Raw genomic sequence first — 17127 nt, 5'->3', positions numbered from 1 at the left:
AAAGAACAATCTGTCTTCCTGCTATAGGTGAGATCTTCTATCACTTAAACATATTCAATGGTCCAAGAACAAACTCTTAGGAATATCCCATTCTTTACACACTGTCATATTAATGCCAGACTTTTACTTTTTATAGATGTGCTCTAACAGCTTACAGGAATGATAATGAGGTTCTTTGTGAGTTTAAAATTCTTAGTCTTTGGAAAGACACAGATCCTTTTGAGATCCTAATGAAAGCTTTTGAGACTATCTCTTTAAAAAACCATATTATAAGCATATAATAAATCTTTCACTTTATTTCAAGGAGTTTATGAACATTAACACTCAGTTATAGATCACAAGAATATCTATTCTACAAGATTACTATTTTTCATATGAAAAAATTTTGACTGTACTGAGATGGCAGGCATTTCAGCTATTTTTGTTTTGTTTCATTTTGTTTTTTGGTAGAATTCATCTATTCTGTTTAGTTCCTTTCTTTCCATCAATGTCTAATTATCTATGACCATGTAATAGAACAAAGCTAACAGTGGAGCTCAAATGTATTACCTTGCTTTTATTAAAATTAAGCTTCAAAAAAATAAGCTAACAACTATAAATACAACCATGAAGGCAAACGTTACATTGATGTTTATTTACAACTCATACCCAGTAACACCTACTACTAACACCTACTACTTGGTGCCAAGAAGTTAAATCCAGAGAAAATAATGTTATACAAACTTTCTCATATTCATACATATACATATCAGTATATAACTAAGCTGCCTAAAAGATTGCCATAAGCAAGTGATTCCCATATGTGAGTAGCACCAAATCCTCATTGAACTTCTTTCAGTGTCAACCTAAAATTCTTGAAGAATCCCAGGTATGTGAGGCCATCTGGTGGATAAAATACAGAAATACAAATTCTTAGCTAGTTGAAGAGAGTTTAGGTTTCTTCCTAATGCCCTGTTTACTAAACCATTCAGTCTCCTCGGAGATAAAGAACCAGACTCTACTGCTGAAACATACCTATATGACCAAAAATAGAACATATTACTTTAAATACCGATCACTCCTTAAAACAAAACAAAACCAAAAAAAAAACCCACGGCCACAAATTTTCAGAATAAAATGGCAACCTTTTATTTTAACTCCTACATTTCAAGTGGTTATATAAAACCAAACGCTTTAAACAGCCATGGATGCAAACAACTATTATCTCAGCTACTTAGGAGGAAGGAAGGAGATTTGGGAATTTGAGGCCAGCCTGAGCAACTTAGCAAAATATCTCTCTCAAAATAAAATCAAAAGGGCTAGGGATAAGCACCCCTGGGTTTAAACCTAATACTGAAGGAAAAAGAAAAAAACAAAAAAGCCTTGAAAACAGGTATCAATAAAAACTGTAAGAAAAAAGAAGTATTGGATATAATTGATCTGGAGAGCTCTCTCTGTTAGGACAAGAACCACATATTAGTTATCTCTTCAACATCCTCAGAAGCAAGGACAATTCCTGACACATCACACATGTTCAGTAATTATAACCTGAATTATATATATATTTAAAAAGTGACAAAATCTTTATACTATCTTCCAAATAAACATATACAGCCTCAATTTCCACAATAGTACCTTTAGTGGGTGCAGGCTGTATACTAATAATTGGTTGCTGCTTTGCCAAGGGCATAAGTGTTGGTAGTGTCTGAATAATGATGGTTTTTGCTGGAACACTGGAGTTTGTTTGAGTCTTGGGTGCTGCTGGAAGTAATAAAGGTTTGGGCTGAATTGAAGGCTTTGAACCCATCTGAATTTTTTTCTTTGGAGTCAGTCCATTTTCTGGAAAAAAAACAAACCACAAATCAATCTAAGGCAATTGAGCAAGTCCTAGAAAACAGATTTTATTTAAACACTTTATACATTATCTTGACTTCTGAGTAACTATCTTGTACTGGAGTTTAAGCATACCTGTACCTGAAAGGACCAAAGAAAATTCCTTAATCTGAGATCCTCCTTTTTGACCAAACTGCAGTTTTGAGAAGGAACCGTAAAGGAGAATAGCTAAAATCACTGAATAAAGCTTAGAGATGAGTAAGTTAATAAATGTTGTGGAAAAATGACCCTCACATTCACTATCTTTAATCAAAACTGAAAACTCTCCTAAAGACGATTAAGTCAAAGTCTATTTTAAAGTTTTTTCACCTACAAAGATATTATCAGCCAGGTGCAGTGGCCCATGTCTGTAATCCCAGTGGCTCAGGAGGCTGAGGCAAGGCAAGAGGATCCAAAGTTCAAAGCCAGCCTCAACCAAAACAAGGCACTAAGCAACTCAGTGAGACCCTGTTTCTAAATAAAATGCAAAATAGGGCTAGGGATGTAGCTCAGTGGCCAAGTGCCCCTGAGTTTAATCACTAGTACCCCACACACAAAGAAAAAAAAAAAGAAAGGGAGATAATCATCAAGGTGTGCTGGTGCATGCCCCTGGAGGCTGAAACAGGAGGACCTCAAGTTCAAAGCCAGCCTCCACAACTTAGCAAGGCCCTAAGCAACTGTTTCAAAATTAAAAAAAAAAAAAAGAAAGAAAGAAAAAAAAGGGCTGGGGATGTTTCTCAGTGGTTAGCACCCCTGGATTCAATGCCTGGTACCAAAAAATATATTAAAAACTTAAAGAGATAATCAAAGGAGATTATTTCTTCCCTTTCCTCTCTGCAGTAATTATATATAACAAATAATATAGATCTAATAATTTAAAAACAACAAGCCAGTTTAATAAACATGCTTAATCCAACATTTTCTTTTAAGAAATGTAAAGTAATATCAAGTATGGTAGCATACACCTGTAATCCCAGCAACATGGGAGGCTGAGGCAGGAAGACCACAAATTCAAGGCTAGCCTCAGCAATTTTGTGAGGCCCTAAACAATTTGGCAAGTTCCAGACTCAAAATAAAAAAAAATGGGGGGCTTGGGATGCAGCTCAGTGGTTAAGCACCCATGGGTTCAATGCCTGGTACCAAAAAGAAAAAGAAAAAAATGAACCTAAGCTCAGTTGGAAATAGATATAGAGAAATTAGGAGTTAGAGTAATACCAGTTTTGCTCTTAGGACCAATGATGGGCTTATCTTCTCTTAGTGGCTCTGCTGAGGAAGGACTATTACAATTTTCACCATATAAGGAAAGGGGATACATCTGGGAACTAGAAGACAAATCCAACTCCTCCTCCTGCAGCAAAATAAAAACAAACAATTTAATGCAGAAGAGTATAATCCTTAAGCGTAAATTTGCTTAATAAGAGAGGCGACATCCATATATAAATAGAAAAATTCTTCAAAGGCAATTTCAAGGCAAAGATGTTATATACACAGAATACATATATGATGTTGTAATGAGAAAAAGAAAAAAAAAGTGTGTCACATTAGATTGGATAGAGAGAAAGGATGGGAGAGGAGGGGAGGAGTAAGGAAGATAGGAAGGGCAGCAGAATAGAATTGACAATATAATTGATGTATGTACATTCCATGTATGTATTATATGTCAAAATTCATTCTGCTGTCGTGTATGACTAAAAAAAAAAAAGATGTTATATACTAGAAACTACAGGCTAAATACTAAGTGACTATGGATAAATCAACATTATCAATCAATACCAAAGGAAAACTAACTCAAAATGTGGAGTATGGGGCTGGGTGTTTGCCTTGCATGTGTGAGACCCTGGGTTCGATCCTCAACTCCACAAAAAAACAAATAAATAAATAAATAAAGATACTGTGTCCATCTACAACTAAAAAAAAAAAAAAAAAATATTTTTTAAAAAATGTGGAATATGTCTATGCCATCCCCTTATATTAAAGAAATAAGCTAGGCCCGGTGGCACATGTCTGCAATCCCAGAGGCTCAAGAAGCTGAGGCAGAAGAATCCCAAGTTCAAAGCCAGCCTCAGCAACTTAGCAAGGCACTAAGCAACTCAGTAAGACCCTGTCTCTAAATAAAATACAAAACAGGACTGGGGATGTGGCTCAATGGTTGAGTGTGCCCCTGAGTGCACTGTAGCATAGGCCTATAATCCCAGCAACTCCAGAGGCTAAGGCAAGAGGATTACAAATTCAAGTCCAGCCTGGGCAATTTAGCAAGACCCTGTCTCAAAATATAAAGAACCAGGGATGGAGCTCAGTGGTTGAGTGTCCCTAGGTTCAATCCCTAGTATCACAAAGAAAAGGGGAAAAAAAGAAAGAAAATTAAGAATTTCTTAAGACACAAAGGTGATAAATAATAGCAAGTGAAAAAGATATTAAGCCTAATAAGAGCTTAATATATTAAATATACATGGAATTCTTTCAAATAAACAAGAAAAAGACAACAGAAAAAATTTCAAAGAACAGGAATAAACAATTTATAGCAGAAGTCCAACACTAATGAGAATGTAAATAAATGTCGAAAACGATCAGTAATCCAAGAAATGCAAATAAAAAAAAGGTTCAACATCTGGCAAAAATTAGAAAATCTGACAATGTCAAGCATTATCAGAGAAGTTACAGGGATACTCAAGCACTGCTGATTGGCCTACAGAGTACTACAATGACCTTGTAGAGCCATATGGAAGGAAGCACATGTCAAATTAAATATCTATACATCCTACCATCCAACAACTCTACTCCTGGGCATACATCCCAAAGGAATTCTCACACTGGCCCACAAGTGTGAAAATATGTATTGTGATGTACGTAAAATGCAGTAAACATGTACTTGAAATGTGCAAAGTCAGATGCAACAGATTTGATATATAGAGAGCAATATGGATTAATATTAACATAGTGCTAATTTTTAAAAATAAATAGTAGAAATAGGTCTAAATAGTTCCATTTATGTAAATTTAAAATATGGGCATAAAATTGAAATCAGTGAGAAAAAGAACTTTTTAATAAATGATACTAGAATAAACTTTTTTTTTAAACCCCCAATACGCTACCACTAAGCTATATCCCCAGCCCTTTTTATTTTTTATTTTTTTATCTTAAGAGAAGGTCTCACTAAGTTGCCTAGGCTGGCCTCATTGTAAACCACTAGATATATTATAGCTTTTTTTTTTTTTTTTTTTTGGTACCAGGCATTGAACTCAGGGGCACTCAACCACTGAGCCACATTCCTAGCCCCCTATTTTGTATCTTATTTAGAGATAGGGTCTCACTGAGTTGCTTAGCGCCTTGCCATTTCTGAGGATGGCTTTGAACTCAGGATCCCCCTGCCTCAGCCTCCTGAGCTGCTGGAATTACAGGTATGCACCACCAAGCCTGGCCTGGATTATAGTTTAATGGTAAAGCATCTCTGGATTCAATCCCCAATACTGCAATAAAAACAAAAAGTAAATGAAATGAACATAGTATCACTTCTGCAACATTCTTGCCATGAATACAAAACCTGAATCCAACCCTTAGCAAATATCAAACAAATCTAACTGAGGGTACTCTACAAAATATATATAGCCTCTGATCTCCAAAAGTGACAAGGTCATGAAAGTCAATGAAGAATGAATAACTATTTCAGACTGAAGGAAATTAAAGAGACAAGACAATCCAATATGACTCCAAACTGGATCCTTTTGCTGGTCTAAAGGACATCACTGGGACATCTGATACACTTTAAATAGGAGCTGAAGATTAGATAGTAATGTATCAATGTTTATTTCCTGATTTTGATGCCACATTGTTGCGATATAAAAAATATTCTGGCTTGTAGGAAGGAGACATTAAAGTATTTGGGGAGACAGGGCATCAGACTGGCAACTTACTCTAAAATAGTTTAGTGAAAAAATCATGTAATATACTTGCAACATTTCTGTAAATCTGAGATTATTCCAAACAAAAAATCAATATAAGCAAGAAAACAAGAATAAAAAACTAGTGAATTTTTATATAACCTAAGTGGTGAAAATCCTGTTTTGAGTTGGGACGGGACGGGACGGGACGGGACGGGACGACAATAAAGGCCAAACCCAGTGGCATGCACCTGTAGTCTGTTACTCAAGGTTTATGCAAGAAGATCAGTTGAAACCCAGGAGTTCAAGGCCAGCCAGGGCATCACAGAAAGACTCTATCTCACAAAAAAAAAAAAAAAAAAGGGAATATCAAATAAAAAGGAAAGGAAAAGTCAACAGGCCAATCAATAACTTGTCTATCAAAAAAGTACACCTAAGGGCTGGAATTGTAGCTCAGTGGTAGTGCGCTTACCTTACCTAGCATATGTGAGGCATATGTGAGGCAATGGGTTTGATCCTCAGTACCACATAAAAATAAATAAACAAAATAAAGGTCCATCAACAACTAAAAACATGTTTTTTGTTTTTTTTTAAAGTACATCTAAGGAAAACATATAACAGAAATAAAGTTAAAAACAAATAACAGGGTATACAATATGCTAACTGTTATGTAAGAAAGGACAGAAAAGACAAAAACCAACAAACAGACTTTTATGAATATACAATATTATGTATTTCTGACTCCAAAAGCAAATTACATTTTTTAAATATTAAATCATTTGGAGAAATTACGGAACCATAGAGTAATTCCTTCTAATAGTGGCAATCAAAGGAAACTTGAAGTGGGTCTTAAAGGATGACTTTTCTGAAAGAACAAAAATAGGGCTATTTTGTGGAGAAGAAAAAGAATGTGCAGAAACCTAAAACTGGAATAGCAGAAATCTCACTATTCTTATTCATTGCCAGTGTCTGAGACAGCTCCTAGAACAGCTGGTGAATGAATGGAACACACTGACACTTTCAGGCAGGAACTCTTCCAGGGTTTAAGAAATATCAGTGTGAAAGCAGGAGAGACAGTAAGAAAGAAGACTGGAAAGCTAACCATGGGTCAGATAATAGAGGCCCTGACACACCAGGAATCTGAATTTCATCCTGTAAGGGTTGGGAAGCTGTTAAAAGGTTTTACAGCAAAGGAATGACATGGTCAAGTTTGTGCTTTTGAAGGATTTCTCTTTGAGGATTATTACTCTGCTAAGAAAGGTTCAGGAGGTTGGGAGACAGAGTACCAGTTAAAATCCTATCGACTTAATCCAGATAAGATGGCCTGGTAGGAGCAAAAAAGAATCCTGAAGTCATAGGTAGATAGAATCATCAGAATTTAGTAGTTGAAGAAACACAGAGCCTACCAAAATAAAGATGCCTCAATTTAAAACAAAGAAAATATACTGAAGTGTTAACTCGATTTTTCTTCTTGTATTTTCTCTTTTCCCATTACCAAAATCAGGTACTTCCTTTTCTTGACATCATGGCTTTTATCTTGAGGGAGAACAAAAGCAATAGGAACTACAGGATTTTTGTAAAAATCTTAGCTTATTCAAAAGATAGTGTTAGGCATTCCTAAACTAAATAGATAATTCTAGGTTCTATGACCAAGAACCTATAAACCAAAACCTATAAGAACAATCTTATATTCTTCCATATCCTAAAGAATACATATCCTAACAGGGAGTAGAGAGGGATGAAAGAAGTAAACAAAAAAAAAAAAAAAAAATACTAGATACTGGTAAAATTCAATGAAATTATGGAGGCAAGAACATAAAGACTAACAACTTTTTAGCTCCCAAAAGGTCTTTCCTAAGGAAACATAAAGCTCCTCGTTAGCACTTAATAAATGTTAAACTTCCCCCTCCCACTTGATGCATGTATTTTCCAAATAACATTATAGCCCAAATCATGTAAAAGATTGGCTACTTACAGGAACATGCTGAGTTGAAGAACAAGAGTCCACTGACTGAGGAGATGAGACTGAACAACTTGAGGAAGCTGGAGAAAGTGGCTGAGGTTCTGTCTTAATATCTTTAACTGAAAAATATGAAGTGATTTTTTTTTCTCACTGGACAATACAAACTCAGAATAAAATCAATGAGAAAAAAAGGTAAAATCTACTTTCAAAATTTAATCATATGGGGCTGGGGTTGTGGCTCAGTGGTAGAGCACTTGCCTAGCATGTGTGAAGCACTGGGTTCAATTCTCAGCACCACATTTAAATAAATAAAATAATGGTCCATTGACTACTAAAAAAATTTTTTTAAATCAATCATATATGGAAGTTAAGGTCAACAAAATATATTATTAAATGAAAGTGCAAGATGCAGAAAATGGATAGTAGTAAGCCTCCAATCACATAATAAGTTGTGTAAATGTATACACTGCATCTGTATCCTTTTAAAGAGTAAAGAAGAAACTGATGACAGTGATTGTTGTTTCTGGGGTGCAGAACTGGTTGGTTGAGGAATAAGTGCAGAAGGAGACATTTTTCTTCTGTATAAACTTTTATATCTTTTGGATGTTATACCATGTTCAAAAAATGAGATCCATTTCCCTAATTTTTTAAACCCAAGAAAAAGGAAAGAATCATTTTAGAAAGTATTTTGACAAAACAATTAAAACTCACAAAAAATATCTCTTGAACTATTTATTTACCTTATAAAAAATTTACTGAGCAACTATAGCCTAGCAGTATTCCCAAGGGCCAAAGATACCACAGAATCGGGATGACAGACAGAGTTTTCCAAAGCCACAAAATATCTACTGTCCCTCATGATCGTCTATAAAGTGATTTTGTCACTTTCCTAGCAAGAAGCAGAGTCTAGGCTGAGCACAGGGGTTCACACCTGTAACCCCAACTACTTGGAAGCTTGAGACAGGTAGATGGCAAGTTTGAGGCTAGCCTCAGCAATTTAGCAAGACCTTTTTCAAAATAAAATTTTAAAAAGGACTATGGATATAGCTCAGTGGTAGAGTACTTGCCTAGTATATATGAAGCCAAATTCCTGACCCATAGACTCTGGGAACTTAATAAAACAGTATTTTTAAACTGCTCAGATTTAGAGTAGTTCACTATACAACAGCAACCAGAACACTGACTTTGTGTCTCCCATATTCTATATGGGAAGACAGGCATTGAGCAAGATAAATACATATATAAAAGGAAGGGAAATAGGAAAGGTAAGGGGGCTAAGGATGAATTTAGATGCAGGAATGTGCTGGTTATTTATCCATTGTCTCTCCACTCTGAGTCTACCTCCGATAATCTGTGATGCAAATTATTATATATTTCCCAGTTGGCTTCCTTTTAGTTCCAGTCAACAGAGGATACTGGATAGGTGCTAGAAGGTAGCAGAAAATATTTCTTTATTCTCCTGTGAGCTTTACTCCATCAGTGGTAGTCTGCTCCAGGTTCCAGCACACCGACCCCTACTCATTGAGCTCCCTTAAAGATGTTAACATCAGCCAAGTGGTACACTCTCCTTAGAGGTATGTACACCAATTACATGAGATTCCCCCAACAAATTCCTAGGTTCTGATAACCCCAGCTTCTCTTTGATTCCCTAAGCCCTATATTGTTCCTAAATGGGTTAATCTCTTATAGAGATATTTATTATTCATAATTTGAATCAATATTTCTATTTCTAATATGAATTATTTATTCATTATGCTACTGGAACATAATTATGAAATTCTTTATATTCATTTTGGCAAGAAATTCATTTATGCATTGTCATATCAGAAGTAGGAATAGATACTCCCTGGAATCTTTTACCCCACCAAAGTAACCCACCTAATTTCAATTATTACCAAACTATAAAATAAATGTCTAGTTAAAGCTTTTATCAACAAAGCACATTATTACCTGTACAGAATTGGTTGTTGATGGTCCAAATGTCTGATTCCCAAGGCATCAAATCCAAATCAAAATCAAGATGATCAAAATTATTTTCCTGTAGGTTTCAAATCAGTAAAAGAATATTACAATAAAAGAAACACAACTTGAAATCAAACCAATTAAGTTATTTAAAACACAGTAGTAAATTAGAAAGGAGGTACCAATTCCAAAAAGCTTTAGTTGGATTTATTCTTTTCTGTGGGAATAGACCATTAAAAGAGTCGCAAAATGTGTCTTTTGTCATAAGGGAGCTCCAACAAAATAGGTTTTCCCATTGCCATTAAGGAAAACAAGTCCAAACAAAGAGCTTGTCCCTAATATCATCTCTATATACAAAGGAAAGAATACACATATACCAAAAAAACACGGAAGAATCATAAAGAGAGTAACTTACCACAAGGTAATTCTTTTTCTACTGTTCTGTGCTTTTCAAATTTCTAAAATGTTATGAATTAAAAAATATTTTTTAGTCTTAGGAGATAAAACTCTCAAAGAGGAGTAAACAAACCTCTTAAAGGGGATCCCTTTGTTTCTTTTCATTTAGGTGTTAATTTTTTTTTACTTAAAAATAATGATTTTTATGGATTATCTGGTTGATCACCTTCTAGTGTATATAAAAATGAAAACTGACATGATTTCAGAATCCTCGAATGAATTTGAGATCAAGACAGTACCAAACAGTCTATTTTGCAGTGTTTGGCATAAGAGACAACAGCAAAATGGTGGAGGTCACAGAAGTTCAGTGGAGAAGTCAAAGGGGAACAAAAGGAAAGGCGGGAGGACAGGAAAAGAAAAGACAGTAAATGAATCTGAATAACTCCCATATGTACATATATGAATATACCACAGTGAATCTCACCATTATGCACAGCCACAAGAAATTAATTTAAAAAAAAACACTTAGGGACTGGGGATGTGGCTTAAGTGGTTAGAACACTCGCCTAGCATGCATGAGACACTGGGTTCGATTCGCAACACCATATAAAAATAAAATAAATATATTGTGTCCATCTAAAACTACAAAATAAATATTTTTTAAAAAACACTTAAATCATGAAAGAACCATCAATCAAATTGATTAAATCAATTTCCTTACACTTTTTTCTCTTATTTGAACGTACATATCAAAAAAATTAGGCTGGGAATCTAGCTCAGTTGGTAGAGTGCTTGCCTCGCATGCACAAGGCCTGGGGTTCAATCCCTAGGACCACCACCCAAAACAAAACAGGGGGCGGAGACAGAGCTTTAAAAAAAAAATTAAGCAGACTTGTAGCATCCAAAAAATACTTATACTTTCTTAGTCTAAGTAAATTTAACAATGCTGCTGACCCTCATGCTAGCAGTCTTTTTAAACATGTTCATTGATTGGTATAACTGACTTCACAGATGCTTCTGACTCTATCAGTCTTCAGCCAAAAAGTCAAATACCTTCTACAACAAAAGAATTCTATCTGGTTGGAAATGTAACAGGCCCATTTCATGTGAGATAAAATACATTAGCACTTATGACTTATCAAGGGAAATTCTTCCATCATATAGAAGAAGGAAGATACCAGGACCCTAAGAGATCATCTAATCTAATTCCTTCATGTTATAATGGAAAAATTAAGGAACTGACTTTGAGCAACTTCCATAACGTAATAGAATGTGAGTTATAAAATCAGAATCATATTTCCTAGAAATTTTCAAACTTAACACACCATTTCTTGATAGTATTTAAAAGAAACGGGATCTAAAGGGGTTTTTTGGTTTGTTTGTTTGTTTACAGTACTAGGGATTTAACCCAAGAGTGCTCTATTACTGAGCCCATTTATTTTGAGACAGGGTCTCCCTAAATTGCCCAGGCTGGCCTGCAACTTGCAATCCTCCTGCCTCTTGAGTAGCAGGGATTACAGGTGAACACCACCATGCGTGGCAGGACCAAGAGGTTATGAAAGAAACAAGAGGTTATGAAAGAAACAGAGTTGCTTAGTCCACCTGCCAATAAGAAAAGTCAATTTAATCATCAGGTCATAATCTAAAATATCTCAAAGAGTAAACAAAACCATTAAAATCCCACACACTGATTTTTAAAAATAACATGAGTTTCTTTCTCTTCTATTGATTCATAGTAAAACAATTCTAAGTCATTCTTTGAGATAAATTTACTGGGTACACATATATATTTTTATACTCATGTTAATAAGAGCTTAAAAAATAGTGATATTCAACCAGGCATGGTGGCACATGCCTGTAATCTCAGTGGCTCAGGAGGCTGAGGCAGGAGGATCATGAGTTCAAAGCCAGCCTCAGCGACTTAGTAAAGCCCTAAGCAACTCAGCAATACCCTGTCTCTAAATAAAAAAGGGCTGGGGATGTGGCTTATTGGTTAAGCACCTCTAAGTTTAATCACCAGTATCAAATAAATAAATAAATAAAGTGATATTCAACCTGATTGATAAATTACTGTGCTCACTTGAATTACTTCCCAAGTATAGCAGGATCTCACCATTATTATAGTTAAAAATTTCATAGGCTAATCAACTTCATACATACTCATCAAGAAGAGGAAAAAGAAAATTTAAGAAATTTTTGAGAACTGAAGGTATTACTATCATAGCTTTTACATAGACTTCTAAATAATCAAAGGCCAAAAATAAGGATATACCTAATTTTCAGTTTTCTACAGTAAGAATATATAACTTTTAAAAAAGAAGTTGGTAAGTTCTACTTGACGGGGTCCATGACTCACATACACCCCTTAATATCACACCAATTCCCTTATGCAGTAAAGTATCTCTAAAAACAAGAAGTGAGCCATTAAGTGACTTTTCCAAGGTTACCCACACCTAAAGCCAAGCTTAGAATACAAGTCTTCCCATACCAACATCAATGAAATTGTACTGTCCTATTTACTAACTACAAAATGACTATTTTCATACTTGATCATGAACGTTATTTAAATTTAAATTATTAGCCTAAACCAGTTATCCTGAAACCTTCTTGCAATAATTAGGGTGAAAATCAAACATCACATTATTCAGCATTCTTCCTCTAACAAACACTTACATAAGTCTCATTTATTGCATCCAACTGCAGATCATCAGTGTCTGTTAAATAACCAAGTTCAGCAAACAGGGTAGAATCTTTAAACAAAAGAAGAGAGATTAATTGTTAATTTAATGATCTGACAAGAGAATAAACACTGTATCTGTTACTCCAGCTTTTCTAGGGTTTCTCATTAGCCACTACTCTTATTGATAAATTTGAGTCACGTGAATGACAAACAATTCAAAGCTAGTTTCAACATATGCATTATTTTCCATATAATTTTCATCTTATGGACTAACTCCTTACACTAGGAATTCAAAAAGGCTTTTTGTTGTATGTCATGTTGGAATAACTGGCAGTAACTTTCTGGAACATTACAAACAAAAATAGTGATGATACCTCCGGGCTCAGCACAAAAAAATAATGTGGTTGATCAGCAACGATGATTGGAGAGGACTGTGGAGAATATACATGCATTGTGTGTTTGCCATCTCTGCCTTCAGTTAAGTGTTCAAGCAATTTTCTATCTAGATAATAAAAATTGGTCTAGGACTGGTTGTGGTAGTATACACTGGTAATCCAACTGACTTGAGAGGCTGCCGGAAGAGTTTAGCAATTTAGAGAGAACTTCTCTCAAAAAACAAACAAACAGGACTGGGGATATAGCTCCATAGTAGAGCACTCCTGGGTTCAATCCCCAATACTCCCTCCGACACACACACACACACACACACACACACACACAGTTGATCTAGGATGTAGCTCAGTGGTGGAGTGTTTGCCTAGCATGTACAGACCAAGGGGTTCAATGGGGGGGGGGGGGGATTCATTTCAGCAATCTGAACTACATCCCAATTTTTTTTTTTTAAAGAGGTGGTTTCCAATTCAATTTTTTTATTTTTATTTATTTATTTTTTTTTTAAAGAGAGAGTGAGAGAATTTTTAATATTTATTTTTCAGTTCTCGGCGGACACAACATCTTTGTTGGTATGTGGTGCTGAGGATCGAACCCGGGCCGCACGCATGCCAGACAAGCGTGCTACCGCTTGAGCCACATCCCCAGCCCCCCAATTTTTTAATGAGGCTTAATTATAAGAAAAATATGAATATAGAAAAGACTCCTCAAGTCAGGCATAGTGACACACTCCTTGTAATCACAGCAACTCAGAAGGCTGAGACAGGAGGATCGCAAGTTTGAGGCCAGCCTAGGCAACTTAAGGAGACCCTGTCTCAAAATAAAAAAGAAAAAGGGCTGGAAATGTAGCTCACTGATAAAGCACCCCTGGGTTTAATCCCTAGTATGGGAAAAAAAGAAGAAGAAAGAAAACAACTCTTCAATAAACTAGATTGAAAATTTTGTAGAAAAAGATCAAGGCCCAAGATGATTGATCAACATATAATCTGTAAAGTTTTCTCTAACACTTTCAGAATTTCAAATGCTTTGAGGAAGTTTCCAAATCTAGGTCACTTGAGCTGGGCACGGTGGGGCATGCTTGTCATCTTAGCTACTCAGGGAGGCTGAGGCAGAAGAACCTCAATTTAAGGTGAGCCTAGGTAACATCAAGACCCTATCTCAAAAAGCAAACAAACATATCTAGGTCCTCCTGTATATTCTATTATTACATCACTGAAACTGCTCTGGTCATTTCCTCACTATACATGTTTATGAATTATACTGCCAGCCTATTACTTTCTTGGCCAATGACAAACATTTTACCAACTTAAAATAGTAACTAGTTATTTCAAAATCAAGAACAAAACTGTCTTTTCCTGCATAAAAATTAAAGGTGGGTTTATTTTTTTAAATAAATAAATAGTAACTACTAAAAAATTGTATACATAGTAAGTTATTACTATGTGTAATTATCAAGGTATGTGTGCATTAGCAAAGTACACGCAATAATAATACAACTCTAAGAAACAGATACCTTAAACTCAGCTCCAGAGCTGAAAAACTTAAGTAGGTGACTGTGGCTATATGACTATACAGGTAGGCTGAAACTCCTTGAGAGTTTCTCCATGCCCTCTGTCTCTCATTTCTTTCCTCCCATTTGATTTTGAACCTGCTCCAATCAGGTTCCTCCCTACACACACACACACACACACACAAAAAAAAAAAAAAAAAAAAAATAATGTCACCAATGACTTCCATAAGTTAAATTCAATAGTAAATTACCTGACCTATCAACAGCAATTGACACAGTAGATACTTTCACATTAACTAAAGCATTTCTTCACTTAGCTTCCCAAAATACATTAGCCTTGTTTTTCTCCTATCTCATTTGTTTCCCCTTCCTTAATGGGCTCCCCTCCCAAACATGAACTTGTCCCTGAGCTTACACAGGGACTTAGAGAAGCTGCTTTTGCTAAAAGCACTAACTTTTTACTTTAAGTCTGCAGATGCCAATGGCATTATAAATCTTGGCATCTCTGCCTTTATTTTGAATTTGTCTCCTTTATTACCTTCAACTTTGGGTCAGGTTCCTACTCAGTTCTCATAGCTTTAAATAGCATCTATATGCCAAGCATTCCCAAATATATATTCCCCACACTTCAAGAACCGTGTACACATCAAATACTGTTATCTCCTATTGTGTGTTTGAAAGGCATCTCAAACTTCACACATCCCAAACTGAGCTCCTGATCACCTCCATTAAACAATAGTTCTATCTTCATCTCAGTTAATGACAAGTCAATTCTCCCAGTTGCTCAGGCTAAAAAACCTACTTTTCTTCTCACATTTTGCATTCAATCTCCCAGCAAATTCTGTCAGCCTTGTATTCAAAATATAAATCCATATATGGCTTCCTACCAATTCCTTCCATTGTTCCTTCGCTTCCTCTCCCTATCCCTCCTAACATTAAGAGAAGTCAGCTTTAGAGGAAATAGAACAATGAGAGTGATGGGGTTTTGTGCAGTGTACCTGGTATACAGAGAAATGGGATTGTATGGGAGAAGGGGAAGTGGCAGCATGTTTCAGCCACCAATGAAATGGGATCAGAGGGAGAGAGAACAGAGTGGCAGATGGAAAAGGCAGCCTGAGTAGTTAGGAGAGTAAGTACATTTAGCAATATATTTAACTGGCAGAGCAAATGATTAAATCTAAAATAACTCGAGTCTGATTTCTCCCTATCTAAAAAAGGAGTTAAAAACATGGAAAAGGGAAAGATTAAAAGAACCATAAGCAGGAGGAAAAGAGAAGTACTGGAGAATAAAATTGATCATATTATGTTATACGCATAAATGAATATGGCATAATCAGTCTCATTATTATGTAAAATTACAATGCACCAATTAAAAAATAATTATTTACAAATATGTAGTATAGGTCATTTCAGCAAAGAAGCAGATTGAGAGAAGGAGGAGAGGAGAGGAAGAGAAGGGACTGGGGAAGGTGACTGACCTTATTTTAAGTGCATAGCCAAATACTGCATAATAAATCCCACTATTACATATAACTAAAATGCACCAATAAAAATTAGTTTTAAAAACGAAGCAGAAAAACAAAAGAACACTCTAGGGGTAAAGCACACGTTGGATTTTGAGACTAGTGAGAAAAAAAGAATGTAAAATATCTTATTAGTTTTTATTTTTATTATGTGTGTTGAAATGCAAACATTGTTGATAGAGTAGGTTAAATAAAATATTTTCAATTAAAAGAAAAACCATAAAGGCTGTGGTTGTGGCTCAGTGATAGAGTGCCTGCCTGGCATGCATGAGGCACTGGGTTCGATCTTCAGCACCACATAAAAATAAAATAAAGGTGTTGTGTCCACTTATAACTAAAAAAGAAAATATTAAAAAAAAAAAAGATGTTGGGGGCTGGGGATGTGGCTCAAGCGGTAGCGCGCCCGCCTGGCATGCATGCGGCCCGGGTTCGATTCTCAGCACCACATACCAACAAAGATGTTGGTCCACCGATAACTAAAAAATAAATATTAAAAAAAAAAAAGATGTTGGGCTGGAATTGGAAGCATTAGTAAATGAGCTCTTTTAAAAATATATACATACATACACAGGTAGTTACAGATGTTTGGAAATGTGTGTTAACATATACATACGTATTTTTCCTAGTTCTGTTTACTAAGTGGTTCTACCAACAATGACATTTCAGTAGCAATAAAACTATTACGTGAAAAAAAAAAAACTCTTATGTGGCCAGGCATGGTGGCGCACACTTGTTGTAATCCCAGCGGCTAGGGAGGCTGAGGCAGGGAAAACACGAGTTCAAAGCCAGCCTCAGCAAAAGCAAGGCACTAAGCAACTCAGTAACAACCCTGTTTCTAAATAAAATACAAAATAGGACTGGGGATGTAGCTCAATGGTCGAATGCCCCTAAACTCAATCTCCAGAACCCCCCCCCAAAAAAAAACTATTGTGTGCCCCGTTCTTGGATACGAAATACCATCTGTTGAGAGCCAT

The 17127-nt window shown here is 35.6% G+C and overlaps 1 protein-coding gene across 1 annotated transcript in view; it reads right to left on the bottom strand.

The window, feature by feature from the left end:
• ATF6 (activating transcription factor 6) overlaps positions 1–17127 on the bottom strand; it is a 217558-nt gene that overhangs the window by 188232 nt on the left and 12199 nt on the right. The window contains exons 2-6 of the mRNA XM_081306544.1: positions 12724–12800; positions 9643–9730; positions 7705–7811; positions 3067–3199; positions 1615–1818 (exon numbers count right to left, since the gene is read on the bottom strand). Of these exons, the coding sequence (XP_081162670.1) occupies positions 1615–1818; positions 3067–3199; positions 7705–7811; positions 9643–9730; positions 12724–12800 (609 nt within the window). The remainder of the gene's footprint in view (positions 1–1614; positions 1819–3066; positions 3200–7704; positions 7812–9642; positions 9731–12723; positions 12801–17127) is intronic.

This window comes from Spermophilus citellus (genome assembly GCF_964194105.1).
Source record: "Spermophilus citellus genome assembly, chromosome: 9".
NCBI classification, from domain to species: domain Eukaryota; kingdom Metazoa; phylum Chordata; class Mammalia; order Rodentia; family Sciuridae; genus Spermophilus; species Spermophilus citellus.
This window is presented reverse-complemented; position numbering and strand designations above follow the sequence as displayed.